General features: G+C 52.9%; 5 protein-coding genes across 5 annotated transcripts; 4 read left to right on the plus strand and 1 right to left on the minus strand.

The window, feature by feature from the left end:
• Positions 1 to 287: 287 nt before the first annotated feature.
• On the plus strand, positions 288 to 1573 carry Z520_08306 (uncharacterized protein; the record flags this gene model as incomplete). Its single annotated transcript, XM_016778803.1, has 2 exons — positions 288 to 320; positions 374 to 1573. 2 exons carry the CDS (start codon positions 288 to 290, stop codon positions 1571 to 1573), a joined length of 1233 nt encoding a protein of 410 aa, XP_016630174.1.
• Positions 1574 to 1906: 333 nt separating this feature from the next.
• Positions 1907 to 4572, plus strand: Z520_08307 (uncharacterized protein; the record flags this gene model as incomplete). Its single annotated transcript, XM_016778804.1, has 2 exons — positions 1907 to 3283; positions 3337 to 4572. The coding sequence occupies 2 exons, from the start codon at positions 1907 to 1909 to the stop codon at positions 4570 to 4572; spliced, it is 2613 nt and encodes an 870-aa protein (XP_016630175.1).
• Positions 4573 to 4935: 363 nt separating this feature from the next.
• Positions 4936 to 5886, plus strand: Z520_08308 (uncharacterized protein; the record flags this gene model as incomplete). Its single annotated transcript, XM_016778805.1, has 1 exon — positions 4936 to 5886. The coding sequence occupies one exon, from the start codon at positions 4936 to 4938 to the stop codon at positions 5884 to 5886; it is 951 nt and encodes a 316-aa protein (XP_016630176.1).
• A 1127-nt stretch (positions 5887 to 7013) lies between these two features.
• On the minus strand, positions 7014 to 8522 carry Z520_08309 (uncharacterized protein; the record flags this gene model as incomplete). The annotated part of the gene is made up of 2 exons (XM_016778806.1): positions 7014 to 8387; positions 8484 to 8522. The coding sequence occupies 2 exons, from the start codon at positions 8520 to 8522 to the stop codon at positions 7014 to 7016; spliced, it is 1413 nt and encodes a 470-aa protein (XP_016630177.1).
• A 5325-nt stretch (positions 8523 to 13847) lies between these two features.
• On the plus strand, positions 13848 to 15139 carry Z520_08310 (uncharacterized protein; the record flags this gene model as incomplete). Its single annotated transcript, XM_016778807.1, has 2 exons — positions 13848 to 14069; positions 14123 to 15139. 2 exons carry the CDS (start codon positions 13848 to 13850, stop codon positions 15137 to 15139), a joined length of 1239 nt encoding a protein of 412 aa, XP_016630178.1.
• Between the last annotated feature and the right edge of the window lie 43 nt (positions 15140 to 15182).

Consider the following 15182-nt stretch of genomic DNA (forward strand, 5'->3'; position numbering starts at 1 on the left):
CCAAGCACGTTACGAGATACGAAGTCGGAGCGCGAGGGTGGGTTGTCGCACCAGCCACAGCGCAGATGGCGCCCCAAATCTGTCACCTCAGGCACCAGTAGCACCCATCACTGCCACCCAACTGCCATCAGTCTTGTCGAGGTGGGGAAACAGTGGCTGCAACTCCGCACCACCGCAGTTGGAAAGAAAATCAGTCCAGCAGGTAACTGTCCCAAGACCTGTCTCTGCGAGGTTCCAATCTATTCATTTCTACTGACGAGACCTTTTGAAGCGTTCCAGGAGATAATATGGCCAGGATCCAACAGCTTGAAGTGATCGAGGTTGGTATTCACCGGGCCTCAACACGTGGACTTCCTGACTGACGATTCTCCAGTGGAACGAAAAGTATCTCTCGTCAGCCAAACACGACCTTTCGTCTTCGGCCGCTTCCAATATGTCCCTGGCTGAGCTTCTTGACATTTCAGAGGACAGACCGGACTCCGAAAAGGCCTTGTCACTGAGTGAACTAAAGCTCAAAGGGAACGATACTGGCTTGGGCAATGTTGAATTGCGGAGAAATCTGGCAGCCCTGTACTCTGCGCGCTCGGCAGGAGTGACCGAACATGACATTATAATCACCAATGGAAGTGCCGCTGCAGACTACACACTCTTCTCTGCGCTGCTGGCCCCTGGGGATCATGTCATTTGCCAACACCCGGTTGATGAGCTGCTTTACAAGATACCACCAGCACTGGGCGCCGACGTCACTTGGTGGAATGCAGACCCAGCGAAAAAGTGGGAGCTTGATATCGAGGAGCTGAAGACATTGATCAGGGACAATACAAAAGTGATCGCGATCCAAAGCCCCTGTGACCCGACAGGCGCTATAGTGTCCAGACCCATGCTCGAGGCCCTCATTGAAGTGGCAGAAGAAAAGGGAATAACTATTCTGGCGGATGAGACCTACAGACCTCTGTTCCATTCCATATTGCCGTCAGATGATGATTTTCCACCCTCCACAATCAACCTGGGCTACAAGAAAGTCGTTGTGACAGGTGCAGTAAGTAAAGCATATGGTTTGGCTGGGACGAGAGCCGGATGGATTGCCACAAAGGACAGGACCATTCTCGAAGGCTGCAGGAAAGTTAGGCATCTCCAATCCGCAACCGCGTCAACAATAGATGAGGTGATCGCTGCAGAGGCCCTGAGTGACAGGTGCATTCACGCACTATTAGCCAGAAACATCAAGTTATGCCAAACAAACCTAGACCTGCTGCAGGGGTTTGTCGAAGAGCACAATTGGTCGTGTTCCTGGGTCAAACCACGGGCTGGAACAACAGCAATGCTCAAGTTTCACAAGATGGGGAAGCCCATCGACAGTGAGCAGTTTTGTTCCAAGCTATTCGAGGAGTCGGGCATCCTCCTCTGTCCTGCAGGCAAATGTTTCGGGGACAGTCGAGCGGTTCGCGGATATGTGAGGGTCGCCTTTGGAGGATCGACGGAAGAGGTGAAATCTGCCCTTGCGGCGTGGAGGTCATTCATGGAAGACAGTTTCGAGTCGGTGCCGACACTATCGACTAAGTCAAGTAGCTGATGCAAGAATGACACAAGGTAAAATGAATCTTATAAAAGAACACCATGTACTCCGTTAGTACAGAAAGTATATCCTTTCCAAGATTGAGAGTCAGAGATGCCTTCATTGCGTCCGTAAAATGTAACAAGATGGGTGTGCCGAACGCTGATCTCATTGTCTTCGCACCACATCGAACAGCATGCCGCTTAAGCTCCGAAGAGAGGGCTTGCTGCTGTCCGCGGCAAGGACAGATCGTATAGTACACGCTAGGCTTTCATCATCTGAGCAGCAGTTAGCACACATACTCGCCAAAGGTGCAGAGACCATTAACTCACTTGTTCAAAACTTGGAAGGATGAAGAAGGAAAAGAAGGAGAAAAGAGAGCGAGAGTGCGATTTGGAGAAATTTGTGCGCAGGCGGCGAGGCGGCCTTCGGAGGTTGGCGCGTGCAAACCTCCGACTCGAGTCAATTCTCTTGGATGTGCTCGCGTCAATCGTCTTTCGATGCTGCAGCAAGAGCCCATGGAGCTTCAAAGATCACTTCCGCGGCCAGCTAATCTACGACGCAGCTATATCGAAATCTCCAGGTATATTCGCACCCGAGTTACGCAGACAGGTTTCTCTTCCACGCCGCCCTCGACCACCAGAGCTTGTCTTTCTCCAAGACTCACATATTCTACGTCCGCAATCCGCAGGGAACGGCGACCAGATAAATTGTCGCAGGTCGCCAACCCCGATATCAGGCGATTTGACTATTCTAGTAAGGCAGCATCATCTCCAGGGACTTGGACAGCGCTTAACTTTCACAGGGATCTCTTCGTCCAGTACAGCGAGCACTGCCTGGGAAAGACTGCGCCAGACCGACGTCGATTCTTTGTCAACTGCGCCTGATCCCGACGATGGTGAACGGACCCGAGTGCAGCTTTATGGCTACATTACTTCGCACAGACCGGGCAGGGGCTTCGACTTTATCCAGCTCGTCGACCCACGGTTAGAGCTTGCCGTGCAAGTCATCTTTCCCCATCACGATTCAACTGCGAAGGTTGCAGAAAGTACATCGGTGGAAAATCGCTTGGGTGCTGAGGAGCTCAGCGCGGATAGAAGATCAGGCTATGAAGGTCCCTTTGAAGAAGAGCAGAGTATTTTTAGATCTGCTCGTCCTCACACACCCATTCGCATCTCCGGAAGGGTTGTGCGGCGACTGATACCGCCCAAAAAAGACCACACGCAAGCTGCATCAGGAGTTTGCGATACGAAACGGCTAGATAATACCATTCCAACACTGGACCCATATGTCGGGGACATCAACCTCATATCTCATGTCGAAATCAGAGCAGAGTCCTGCAAGCTTCTCAATGGAGTTCCACCCGACCTTACCGCCAAACGCGACACAGTGCTTCCACCAGAGTTACGATATCTTCAATTCAGAACGGACTCGGACCTTCGCCGCAGGATCCGATTACGCTCACAACTTGCAGGAAAGATAAGAGAACATATGCTGCGCAATGATTTCGACGAGATCGAGACGCCATTGTTATTCAAATCAACCCCGGAAGGTGCTCGAGAATTCATTGTGCCCACGAGAAAGAAGGGGTTTGCATACGCATTGCCACAAAGTCCACAGCAATATAAACAGGTCCTTATGGCTTCGGGAATCTCGAGGTATTTCCAGTTCGCCAAATGCTTTCGAGACGAGGATCTGCGAGCCGACAGACAGCCGGAATTCACTCAGGTAATTGAAGCTTAGACCTTCGTTACCTGCAGACGATGCTAACCTTGCTGTAGCTTGATCTCGAAATGGCATTCACTACTAGTGCTGATGTTATGGCCGTCGTAGAAGGGCTACTCATCCATGCAGTTTGGCCTAATGTGCCTGGCATCGCTCCTTTGCAACCATCGGCGCCAGCGATGTCTTTGGAGGCCGCATCGGCGGATCCAGTATATCGCAACCTGGCTTTTCCTCAGTTGACATACAATATTGCAATGTCTCGATATGGTTCGGACAAGCCTGACACGCGGCTTGGGTCTGAGATTCGCCGAGTGGATGACTGGCTTTCCCCCAATGTGAAGAGCATGGTGACCTCGCGACAGGACGATACCATTATGGAGATGATGAAAATTAGCATGCAAGGATGCGAACCGGCCGACAGCCAGAAGTTCGTGACAGCTTTCTTAGAAGCATCATCGAAAGCGAAAGCGAGGTATACGAAGGACAAGAACCGAATCCCCGGTGTGGCGGTCTTCGATCCTTTAAAGCCGCTGCATGGTCTGGCGAGCTTTGACCATGAAGGTGCGGCCAAAGTGGAAGAAGAATTCGATCCCGAACCGGGCGACATCCTCATTCTTTATAGCCGTGAGGATAAGCCATTTACTGGTGGGTCTACCGTGCTAGGGGACCTGCGTCGGGATATCTACCAGCACGCCATATCAGAGGGTCTAATTGCTGCGCCTTCGGGATTTTCTGCCTTATGGATAACAGATTTCCCCTTGTTCTCACCCACAGAAGAGTCTGAACCAGGACAGGGCGGGTCCGCAGGCATCTGCTCGACGCATCATCCCTTTACGGCTCCTAAACAAGGTCAGGATTTGAAGGTATCCACGTTCAAGGAGGATCCATTGTCCATTATTGGCGACCACTACGACCTGGTCATCAATGGAGTTGAAGTCGGCGGCGGCTCCTGTCGTATCCACCGTGAATTCATGCAAGAATTTATCCTCGAAGAGGTGCTGAAGCTGAAGCCGGCACGCGTCAAAGATTTCGGACATCTACTGAGGGCGTTGCGTGCGGGCTGTCCGCCGCACGCCGGGTTTGCCCTAGGATTTGACCGCTTGATGGCCATGTTGACGAACAGTGCGAGTGTACGAGATGTGATTGCGTTTCCAAAGTACGCAGACGGTGAAGACAAGTTCGCTGGCGCGCCTTCACCGATAAGTCGACATCAGCTGGCCACCTATCATCTGGTTGCCGTCGACGACAAGGTGCCTCGTGGGTCATCTGCCAAAACATCACGCAAAGCGTAGGGCGGATATCTTGACCAGTTGTAAAAATGTCTATGTATTGATGGATTGACCATGTAAAATGATTGGCAAGGTTTTTATCATGTAAATCAAGTCACGCATTCTTCACTCACTCGGCTCCAATCCTCAGCGTTCAGGGCAGCTACCTAAGAGTCTCGTATGCAAGGCATATTTTGGCCAGTAGCCGAGGCTGAAGCCCCTAGGTAGTCACGTGGGGTAGTCTCCATGGACCATCACTGGGGAATGTCGGGCCACCCTGGCATCAAACAAAACAGATCCCGTTATTCCTTCGGGCGCAGCAACCATCACCAGTCTCTCAAGTCTTCAACAAACCCTTTTTGCCAAGTGCGCATCGAGTCAATCGCAATGGACCAAGTCCAGGATCTCGTCCTCAACCCATTAAAACCCTATCTGATTCCGATCACGCACAACCTCCCCGGCCCTCTCAATGACCTCGCCGTCACCCTCCTCGGCGAACGCTGCCACAGCGCCCTCCTCCTCGACCTCGACTTTGCCTCGCATCCCGAATGCGTGTCGCTGGCCATCTCAAAGGCTCTGGGGATCGTCATCATCACGGCGGCGTCCGTGGTGAAGGTGCCGCAGATCATCAAACTCGTCAGGTCCCAGTCCTCGGAGGGACTGTCGTTCACGAGCTACCTGCTGGAAACGGCCAGTTTTGTGATTACCCTGGCTTATAACATGCGCAATGGGTTCCCCTTCAGCACGTACGGCGAGACGGCGCTGATCGCCATTCAAGACGTGGTGATTAGCGTGTTGATCCTGGTGTATTCCAAGAAGAGCGCGCAGGCGGGCGCCTTTCTCGCGGCCTTTGGCAGCGCCGTGTACGCGCTGGTGGTCTCAGACACGCTCGTCTCGGACGCGCAAATGACCAGTCTGCAAGCCGGCGCCGGCGCCCTGAGCATCGCCAGCAAGCTGCCCCAAATCCTCACAATCTACACCCAAGGTGGGACGGGACAGTTGTCCGCGTTCGCCGTCTTCAACTACCTGTTCGGCAGCCTCAGTCGGATCTACACCACGATCCAAGAGGTCGACGATAAGTTGATCCTGTACGGGTTCATTGCCGGGTTTGCGTTGAATGCCGTTCTGGCCGCGCAGGTGGTGTACTATTGGAACAGCCCCACGACCGCGGGCCACGCCAAGGAGTTGGATAAGAAAGGGAAAGGTGCCAGTGGGCTGCAGGGCGTGGGACAAAAAGGGAGTGCCGCACTTGCTACGGAGGAGGCGACCGGGCTGAGTCCCGGCAAGGCAAACGCGACAGGGAGGCCGAGCAGCAGCAGCGGGAGAAGAAGAGGATGAGTGGGTAACTGTGCATGTTGGGTTGGGTGGTCATCAGTCACCCATATGAACCCGCCCGGCGGGTTGCTTGCAAGACTTTTGCCCCGCGACTTTCCGGCACGATCACAGATTCTTTATTCTATCTATGCCCAGAAACATGGATTTTTTGAATTCTACAACCTCCATTCCTTCTGCAGTCAATACACGAATGTAGCAGCGCTCCAACTGCAGGTAGTCCGAAGAATTCGCTCACCCTTTGAGTGCAGATGTCGAGACTTCCACTTCAACGTGATTGAGCCTTCGTGGGCCTTGACTCTCTTGGTCCGTCCACGAACTACCCGAGTATTCCTACAGATCATGAGATGAGGTTGCTTGACCATCTATGTACCTGCATTTAGTCGCCCGGGTCAACCACCATAGGTATCTCTCCTCCCCAATTGATAACCCCCAGATTAAGAGATGGGGATATTTATCGTCTGGTTTTCAGATGCAAATGCCATATGTACTGTATTCCTATGCTTGGCTGTACGAGGAGTATAAGATGTCACTAATTACTCCTACGGCAAATGCAGCCTTCGCCAGGTATTAAAAGTCCAGGTTGGTATGTGAGTCCTTCCACCAATCAGAGCGCCCGATTCGCGGAAGGGCGATGGAAACAAAAACCTTGGAAGTTGGTCCCTGCCAGCGATGCAGGTTGTTTAGCAAAGTGGCATTGTTTTCCGATAGGGTGCGACAAGAATCCCATATCTTAGCTGCATGTTTGCATCTAGAGCCCCTTTGTCAGAGGCAGGCAATGGGGCCCAAGAGTGTCCTGCTGCTGAAATCAGTGCTCGGTAATATAATTTGAGACAACCGATGCGACTCCCGGGCGTGTTCAGTCCGGGGGGGTTAGCTTCATGGCGCACTAGCGTTTATGGGAAGAGTACCTAGGTACCTAGGTATATATGTGGAGGGGTGCAAATGGTATTATTTGTGCCCTCCCTCATGCTATATATATATTATATGTGGAAAAAAAAAACACAGTGAGATCCCTCCGACTCCAGTCCCCCCGACCTCCGGCGTGCGTGCGTGACAAAGCTCGTTTTCTTTCGTGGACACGTATGGATATCGTATTAAAAAAGGAAGATGGTTCATTAATTTTTTACGAATTATCGGGTAGAATGCCCATTCCAGTTGCCCAGATAATGCCTCTCGATCTGGGCCACAATGGCCTCCGAGTCTTGTTCCCTCTGCGCGGGACCCAGAGGCGTCGGGTCCGAAAAGGATCTCGCGGGCAGCTGCGGTTCGAAGGACCGTCTTGACGATGATCCCGGGGCTCGGGGTGTAGAAGTGCCCGCTGTCGTTGTGTTAGGAGGCGGAGGGGACGGCGGAGAGGGTGTGTGGGGTGAGCCTGGGAGTGGAACTGGTTCGATCGCGTCCGGGTCAGGATTCGCTGGTGGTTGGGGTGTTGTCGAGTCGGTCCTGTTGTTGTTGTTGGGAGTATCTCCTGCGACGCCGGAATCACCATTCTCGTTATCGGCGGTGCCCGTCCTATGCCTTCGCCTGTAGTATTCCATGTCTCTCCCGAGCCCGCCAGAGGGCAGGAGCACCGACTCCTTCCGCGAAGCGGCGTCTGCTGCTGCACTATCTCGCGCGTCGGTGGCAGTGATATCAGTGCTCACGAAGGAGCCGTGCTTGAAATCCACCCTCGCGCCGGATCTCGGCGGCGTCGGCCCACTGGCGTCCGGAGACTCTTCATCGGGGGCTGGGAAGCTGCTGGGCGCGATACCGTGCTTGATCAAGGCGAGGAGCTGGTTCAAGACGATAAACTCGATCTTGAGCTTGACGGCGTAGCAGAACGGGTGGATGACGACCTTGAGGGTGAACATGTTGTTGCAGTCCACGGTAATAAGCACGACGTCGAAGATGATGGCGATGATCTGGGCACAGATGAGCAGCTGCATGACGCGGTGGGTCTGGTGCGAGTAGATATCCTTGAGGAAGTCGCGCGTGCACCAGATATACATGAGCGAGATGACGGTTTCCTGGACGCTGAACCACACTACCTGGATGCGCTCCATGACCTTCATTGGCATGTACCAGATGTTAGGATGAGGGGAGGAGATGCCAAAGTCGAAGATGATGATGGGCGTGTGCAGCAAAAAGGCATCGGTGATGATCATGGCGAGGACGGCGCGCCGAATACGCCTGTCGTGGACCACGAGATTCAGCCGCGAGTAGAGCACGAGCGAGAAGCCGGTGACGTTCCCGACCCAGCCAATCTTGAAGATGATGCTCGAGACGATCCAGTTGCTCTCGTTGAAGAGCTTGAGGATGACGCCCACGACATGCAACGCCACCCCCCACGTGCAGACAAGGAGCGACCAGAAGTAGAGACCTTTGTGGCGCCGGAACGTGAACATCACCTGCAGAGTCAATTCGACCGTCATCCACAGCGAGACCGCGCAGAAGCTCGCGATCAAACAGTATGCCGTAGGATTCCATGGGAGTGCGATGGCCACGAGCGCCGGGTGTAGACTCCACTGGCAAGGGTACTAACGTCAGTAAACTGAGCATCCATATCACGAGCAAACGTCGCCTTATCGAAAGGGTCTGTAGAAATCAGAGCAAAAACTGACATCGTATTTTGAAAGCGGGACAAAGTGACATGCCGACATATCTCAGCTCGAGTGACGGAGTGCCTGTTATTGGTGTTCCATTGGAACTTGAATTGTCGTTCAGCCTTGCGCTGGTCGTCTCAAATTCCCCTGGCCTGGTGCAATTCTGGTCTTCTCGCGTACAACACAGAGTCCGCAAACGATTGTCCAAGACCGGCTATAAGACTGGCCAAGAATGCGACAGCACACAAGGGTCAATTGGGACTTCTGACTGGTCAGGTCTGATTAATGGGTGCGCCGGGGGTCTGCAGCTTTGGGGATCTTTGTAACGTCTTCTCGAGGCGTCAATTCTAGGTTGAGATTGAAGGAAAGGAAAAAGCTTAGATGCAAAAGCGAAAAAAGAACATCCTGTAGCCAGCAGTTCCGAACAACTCCCTTCATAGCTGCGCAGCTGGTGTTGTCGTGATTCCGTAGACGAGCTGTCAACGCCAATAGCGCACCAGCACACGTTTCCCGCAACGGTCGATGGTGGTCTAGGCGATCGATATACGAGGAGCTGGCGGTCAGGGTAGGCCACCATTGCCCGTTACGAGTATGTGTTCAGATCTTCTCGGCGGATGTTGCTTGGCTGCAAGCAGAGAAACTCGCCATGATGACTCAGTCAGTCCGTTTGTTAGTGGTTGCTTTGGACGGTTCAGGCTCAGTCAAGGACGCCGGCAGTCTCTCTCTGCCAGGGGAAGCGGTAAGACGGAACGTTGAAGATAGGTAGACCCGGTCGAGGTCTCGAAACCCTTTGTCAGCGCAGCACAGCATTGGTGGCAATACCCACAAAATGCGGCATCACAGGCATGTTGGTTCGTCCTCGTCTGCTCGACAACTTCTGGTAGTGAGTTTTGTTGAGTCTATGATGCTCGGTTAGTCAACCTGATATGACTCTCCCCGACGGAAAAGAGCCACAGGGAGTAGTCCGGTGCAATGCTGGACCGAGGAAGCTCAAACATGTCGCCGACAGTAGTATCTCCAGAGAATTGAGCTGGTGGTTAATCTCTGCCACTGGAATCCCTCCAATCCCGAAGGACTCCGACCAGATCTAAGGGTGGTGAGAGCATCGGACGGGGTGAAGGCGCATCGGCGCTTCATGGGAGCGTCATAGTATGCAAGCGATTCAGCCTCAGCAGCCCAATCTTTGCCTGCAATCTGAAGAAAGTCGCGTGTCAAAGAATCTGTCCGTCTAGTCGTACTCGGCTCATTATTAATTTGTGGGGGGGGGGGGGGGGTCGAGTTTCAATAATCGGATTCGAAGGAGATTTTTGGCTGGACGAGGGGGGCACGGGGGCCAAATTGCGTCTGATGTTAAGCGCAGACAAAAATACGGTTACCATCGCCACAACCAAAGGAGAAGAGTGTTTTGCATACAACATCAAATGGGGAGTATATGTTCAGGGAGATTGAAGACGAGTTTCAACAGATCTGAAATTATATCGACTCCATGTTACAGCCTATTGACAGCCTGCAAGTGCTGATCGATCTCGAGCTTTGCAGCGCTCGGCTGTCTCAGCGTCATCTCCGGCACACGCGTGCCTTCGAACCTTTTTTTCTTTTCTCATACATGGGTTGCCGTGCGTGGAGTCTGGTCCCATCATTATCGTCTCAGACTAAGCTTCGTGCCTCGGTATGCACAGACCTGACCATGGTCAGGCAGACAAGGTGCTGAGGGGATGCTTCGGTCTAAAACCGAGAAGGAGGTCTCCTGCTGATGTCAATATGTGGGTAAAGTAGAGTTGCAGTGTATCACCAAGAGCAAACGGTCAAGGAGGCCCATGGGTATTGAGTTACACGGATCTGTAACCGCTCGAATAAATCTGCACGCGACTCCGCAACCAAGGGTGGACGGCCAGTCTGTGCTTGCAGATCTGCTCGTGAGAAGGCAGAGATACAATGACAAGGGCCCTGTAAAGGGGAGCAGCTTTATCAGATCGGCTCGCTTGCGTGAGATGAGAGCCCGCCTCTAAGATTATCACTTCGCGGGACAGCTGACGACAGCGCCAGTATTCGGTATTCCAGCTGTCCTGTAAAGTTGCTGCACATATATCGAAGGTTTGGAACCATTGGGGGTGGCTGGAATTCTTCCGGGTGGGTGTTGGGCCACTCACAGTGCCTGAGATAGGGAGCCGAGTACGGAGTACGAGTAGATCTCTAGATCTCAGGGCACAACAGGGACAAATCAAAGCTAGTTGGACATATCCCTGCCTCCCACAGTAGCACAATTCTGGGGTCACTTTGGAATCCGTGAGGCAAGCCAGCAGAGACGGCACCAGAAGTTGTGCAGCATCAAGTCGTGCTCAATACCTGCTTCAGGTCGTTTGATATCGGCGAGACCACGGAACAGTGGTGTTTTTGAGTTATGACCATCATGGAAGTTCTTTCCTAGCGATGACACTGAGAGGACGAACTCCGGGTACGAGTACACAGGCCGTGCAGAATATCTCACGTCAATCACGAAGATCGCGAGCAGCAATTCCCGCGTGCCGGATAACTGTCTTGGGGTCTCGCAGTGACAATTCGCTCACAGCTTGCCGGTCAGGTTTGGCCCCGAGAAGCTGGTCAAGAGTCAAGACTGGGGACTCCGTCAGGCTTGCATTAGCCAGGTTCAAAAACAAGGACCTGACAGCGACATGGGCCAATGGACGCGCCTTGACGCGCTCTGCTCAAACCGCCAGCCGCGCGACCAGAGCGGATGTGCTGTATGGTTTTACATACACAGGACAGAAATGGGTAAAGGATGGGCAAACACCGCCAAAAGTATTACTTACAGAATGCTCGTACTCGTACGGGTAACGCAAAACACGATGAGAGAAGGGTGTTCAGCTCGTTACGGGTAGTGTCAGATTGGGATCTGCTTGGATGGAGTACTCATACATAGGAAGAGTTCTGTGCAGCCCGTCGGGAAGCCAGACAGGAGGTATGTTTGGAAGTAAAAGGAAATTTGTTTGTGTCAGTATTGGGAGATGGTTGTGGTGAAGTGACAGGTGGTGAGTCTCACGAACCTCAGATGAAAGGTGGTGTGTACCTCTCCTTGGATCTCTGGTGAGCGAGTAGTTAGGTGCACCCCCAAGCACCAGGAGGACAATAATAATAGGGGAGACACTGCGGGTGCCTAATAGAAGATGTTTCCGGTTGCTATGGTTAAAGCCAATGCCTATCTCTCCCCGTGCACTGGGCTGCTAGGCCTCTGGCTGGGTCAGCCTGGAAACAAGCATGCCGGAGACCAGGACAGAGTTCGGGGGACCACTGGCCATCGATACCCAGGTAGAGGCGGAACAAATGAACAGCTGCCACAACGGCGGTCACAGGCAGCCCGCGGGCCATGTCTCTGATATTTCATGATACAGCTTGACCATCAGGATAGTAACATACCTTTTTGTACCGTACGCCCTGGTTTGCGGCTGGGGATGGTCGCCGTTTCTGGAGAGCCCTACTAGCTAGAACCCGCATAACTGGAGCTCTTGCTTCTCTGGCTGGCTGTCGCGCAATCCGCCAACCCGCACAAGCCGCAACCTCAACTTTGCCCACCTCGCCGCCGTCCCTGATTCCCTGGCTGTCCTGCCGTCAACCCCTGCAAGTCGTGTCTGGGGCTGCGCCTGCGCCCAATCGCGCCCAATCGCTGCTGTCAGGGCCAACCATCTCGTACACTCACTTGCTCCACTCTCTCTTCCTCATCTCAAGAGTCCAAGAACTTCAGACGGGCCTCCTGTTCCTTTTTCTCCTCGTCCACCACCACCCGTCCTTTCTCTCAAAATCCTCATTCCCATGAGGCCTTGACCTCGTCCTCTTTTATCCTCTCCTTTCCCTCTCCTCCTCTCGTCGTTGGACCTTCGGATACATCACGACTCGGCTGAGTATCTCTCATGTCCTCGACTCTCCTCCTGACCTGTTCCTCCTGAGCCGTGTTCGAGCTGCACTAACCCACCCTGCATTGGTCTTGACCAACCTGCACTCGTTTACGCAGAACGTTCTGGATAGCGTTCTGTCTTGGGTCCTCGGGCACAGAAAGATCCTCGATCTCATTCAAGAGGTAAGGAGCTTGTTGCAGTGGCTTTCTTTTGGCATTGGGAAGAGTGAGATGCAGTGTCTAGAGGGTCAGCCTGAGTATACACCAGTCAAACAATACGCCTCCAACGGAACCTGGTCTGGATGCATGCAGTCTCTCCTCGCAACTTAGTCGTCGGACACAATTGACGGTTCCACCATACATCCATCTTATTCTCTGGTTCCCTGTGGTTCCTTTCCGGTCCCTTCTCGATTGTACTTCCTTGGACCCCACCCAACCTGATATTAAGGAGAACAGCTCAACATGGGTTAAGCGAAGCTCCTACGCAAGTGGAAGAAAAGAGGAGGGCCTTAACAATCTCGCAACGTGCTGGGCAATTCCATGCGGGAAGGGATACGAGCTGCTTCTCGCCTACCTGACCAGATGCTGAGAAGGGGGTTTGACGCCTTTGATGCTCGACGATCCTCCTGCCGTCTAAGGGAGACAGATGGTCCAAACGGACTTGCAGGGAAGAGGAATTCGACTCTGGCGTTGCCAACGACCATCTATACCTTTGGAAATGGATTGATTCTCTAGCCCGCATACAATCATCTCCCGCCGGCTGGAACCATCGCCTTGTCAACCCTTTTCCCGCCATGTCCCCACATTTTCAACGCGGTCTGGGAAATGTTCACTGACGAGATATTCAAAGCAGATTTGCATCTCCCTAGCAAAACGAGGTCCCCGCAGTCTAGAATAGCCAACCTGCTTTCCAGATTTCAAGGTCAGAGCTCTTTTTCTATCCCTTCATTCAGAGGACTGACTTCATTTTAGATTTCCCAGTGCAAAATCCGGTCTTCTCTCGTGGCCTCTCTAGTCCGCATTCCAGTCCAAGGCCCCAATCACGCCCCGGCGGAGTCGTTCATTCGACCTTCGCTGAACCTACGCACGAGCAGTCAATCTACTTGGCATACCGATCCTTGGCCAGATGCAGAGCATTCGTGCTGATCCCTAGTAACAAGGATACCTAAATCGCCGTGCCCTTTCTCCCTTTCGGTAAGTCCTACCACCTCACCCTGCCTATCACCAGCGAGCTAACCACGCCATGCACGCTCCAGTTTCCTAAGTCTAGAAGAGACACTTCTTAACTCCCTTGGTTCCTGTCCACCTCCAGCCTCGCGCAACATTTGATTGCGTCCGATCATTTCACTCCTTTCAACGTTTTTGCCAATTACACGACTGTCACTCACTTTTATCCCGTCGTTAATTCACCCCTCCAGCAATCCCAATATCTCACTCTCTTCTCCCTCACTTCCACCTGATAATTCATCTTCTGTCTCACCAATTTTGCAATCATGGCTTTCAACAACAGAGTCTCATCCTTCGGGTCCAACGACAGCGGCTACGAAAGTGGTATCGTCGAAGTCTTCGATGAGCCTCGCCGCCCAGTCACCAAGAACCCTGACCACGCTAAGGAAATTGCCAGACACCGTCAGCATCTGATGGCTTCAGAGATGTCAAGAAGAGACGCAGACGAATACCAACAAGACATGCTTGAGCATATGCTTAAGGTGGACGTGAGTGACTTTGGAAATTGGGCACGCGAGTCTGGACTGACAATCTTGTGAAGGCCGAGACCATGCCCGACGTCGACGCAATTGACATCCAAACCGAGATTCAGTGGTACATGAGACCTTACCTCCTCGACTTCTTGGTGGAGGCCCATACGGCGTTTCAGCTGCTACCCGAGACTCTCTTCCTTACAATCAACCTCCTCGATCGCTACTGCTCGAAACGCGTCGTCTACAAGCGTCACTATCAGCTCGTCGGCTGCGCTGCTTTGCTTATTGCGGCCAAGTACGGAGACAAGAAAGAGAAGGTTCCAACAATCAAAGAGTTAAAGTCCATGTGCTGTTCGCTCTATGATGAGGACATGTTCTTGCAAATGGAGTGGCATGTTTTGTCAACTCTTGGTTGGGCTATTGGACATCCCACAGTCGACGCATTCATGCGGTTGGCCGTCAAGGACAACGTCTACGACCCCGAAACAGAAAGCTTGACACTCTACATCCTGGAGATCGCCCTCTATCACCGAGACTTTGTGTCTAAGCAATCGCACACTCTTGCCCTTTCGGCTCTTGTTCTGGCCCGCCACATCCTCGGTCGACCTCAAGCTCGTCCCAATGAGTTTGGTAATCAATACTGCAGCAACACTGTCATGGAATTATTACAAAAAGTGCACGAGCCTTCGGGCATTTTGGCCCGGAAGTATGCCTCGGTGCGCTACGCTGGGGTTTCTCGAGTTTTGACCAACTTCCTTACTCAGAAGGCTGCCTTGTCGGCCTCCCGAGCTCCATTGACTCCGACATATGATCTCAGCCCGCCTTCAGCCATCACCAAGCCCGCAGGCCCTGAATACTTCCAGACTTACGCCACACCTCAAAAGCCTCAGTTCCCCTCCTTGGTCCAACACGGTCTCTACACACCTCCCATCACTCCTGATGGGGAAATGTTTGGCGTGACACAGAAGACCTTCAACGCCCCCAACCAATGTGCACCACCCACCCCGACTCCCACCACCGTGGGCCAGCAATTTACCTCACACTATCCGACCTCGACTCAGCAATGGAGCGGTGAATCATACTGAATGTTGATTGATTTGAGGAGCCAACCACGCCCAAGAAGATAGA

This window comes from Fonsecaea multimorphosa, assembly GCF_000836435.1.
Source record: "Fonsecaea multimorphosa CBS 102226 unplaced genomic scaffold supercont1.18, whole genome shotgun sequence".
Lineage (NCBI taxonomy): Eukaryota > Fungi > Ascomycota > Eurotiomycetes > Chaetothyriales > Herpotrichiellaceae > Fonsecaea > Fonsecaea multimorphosa.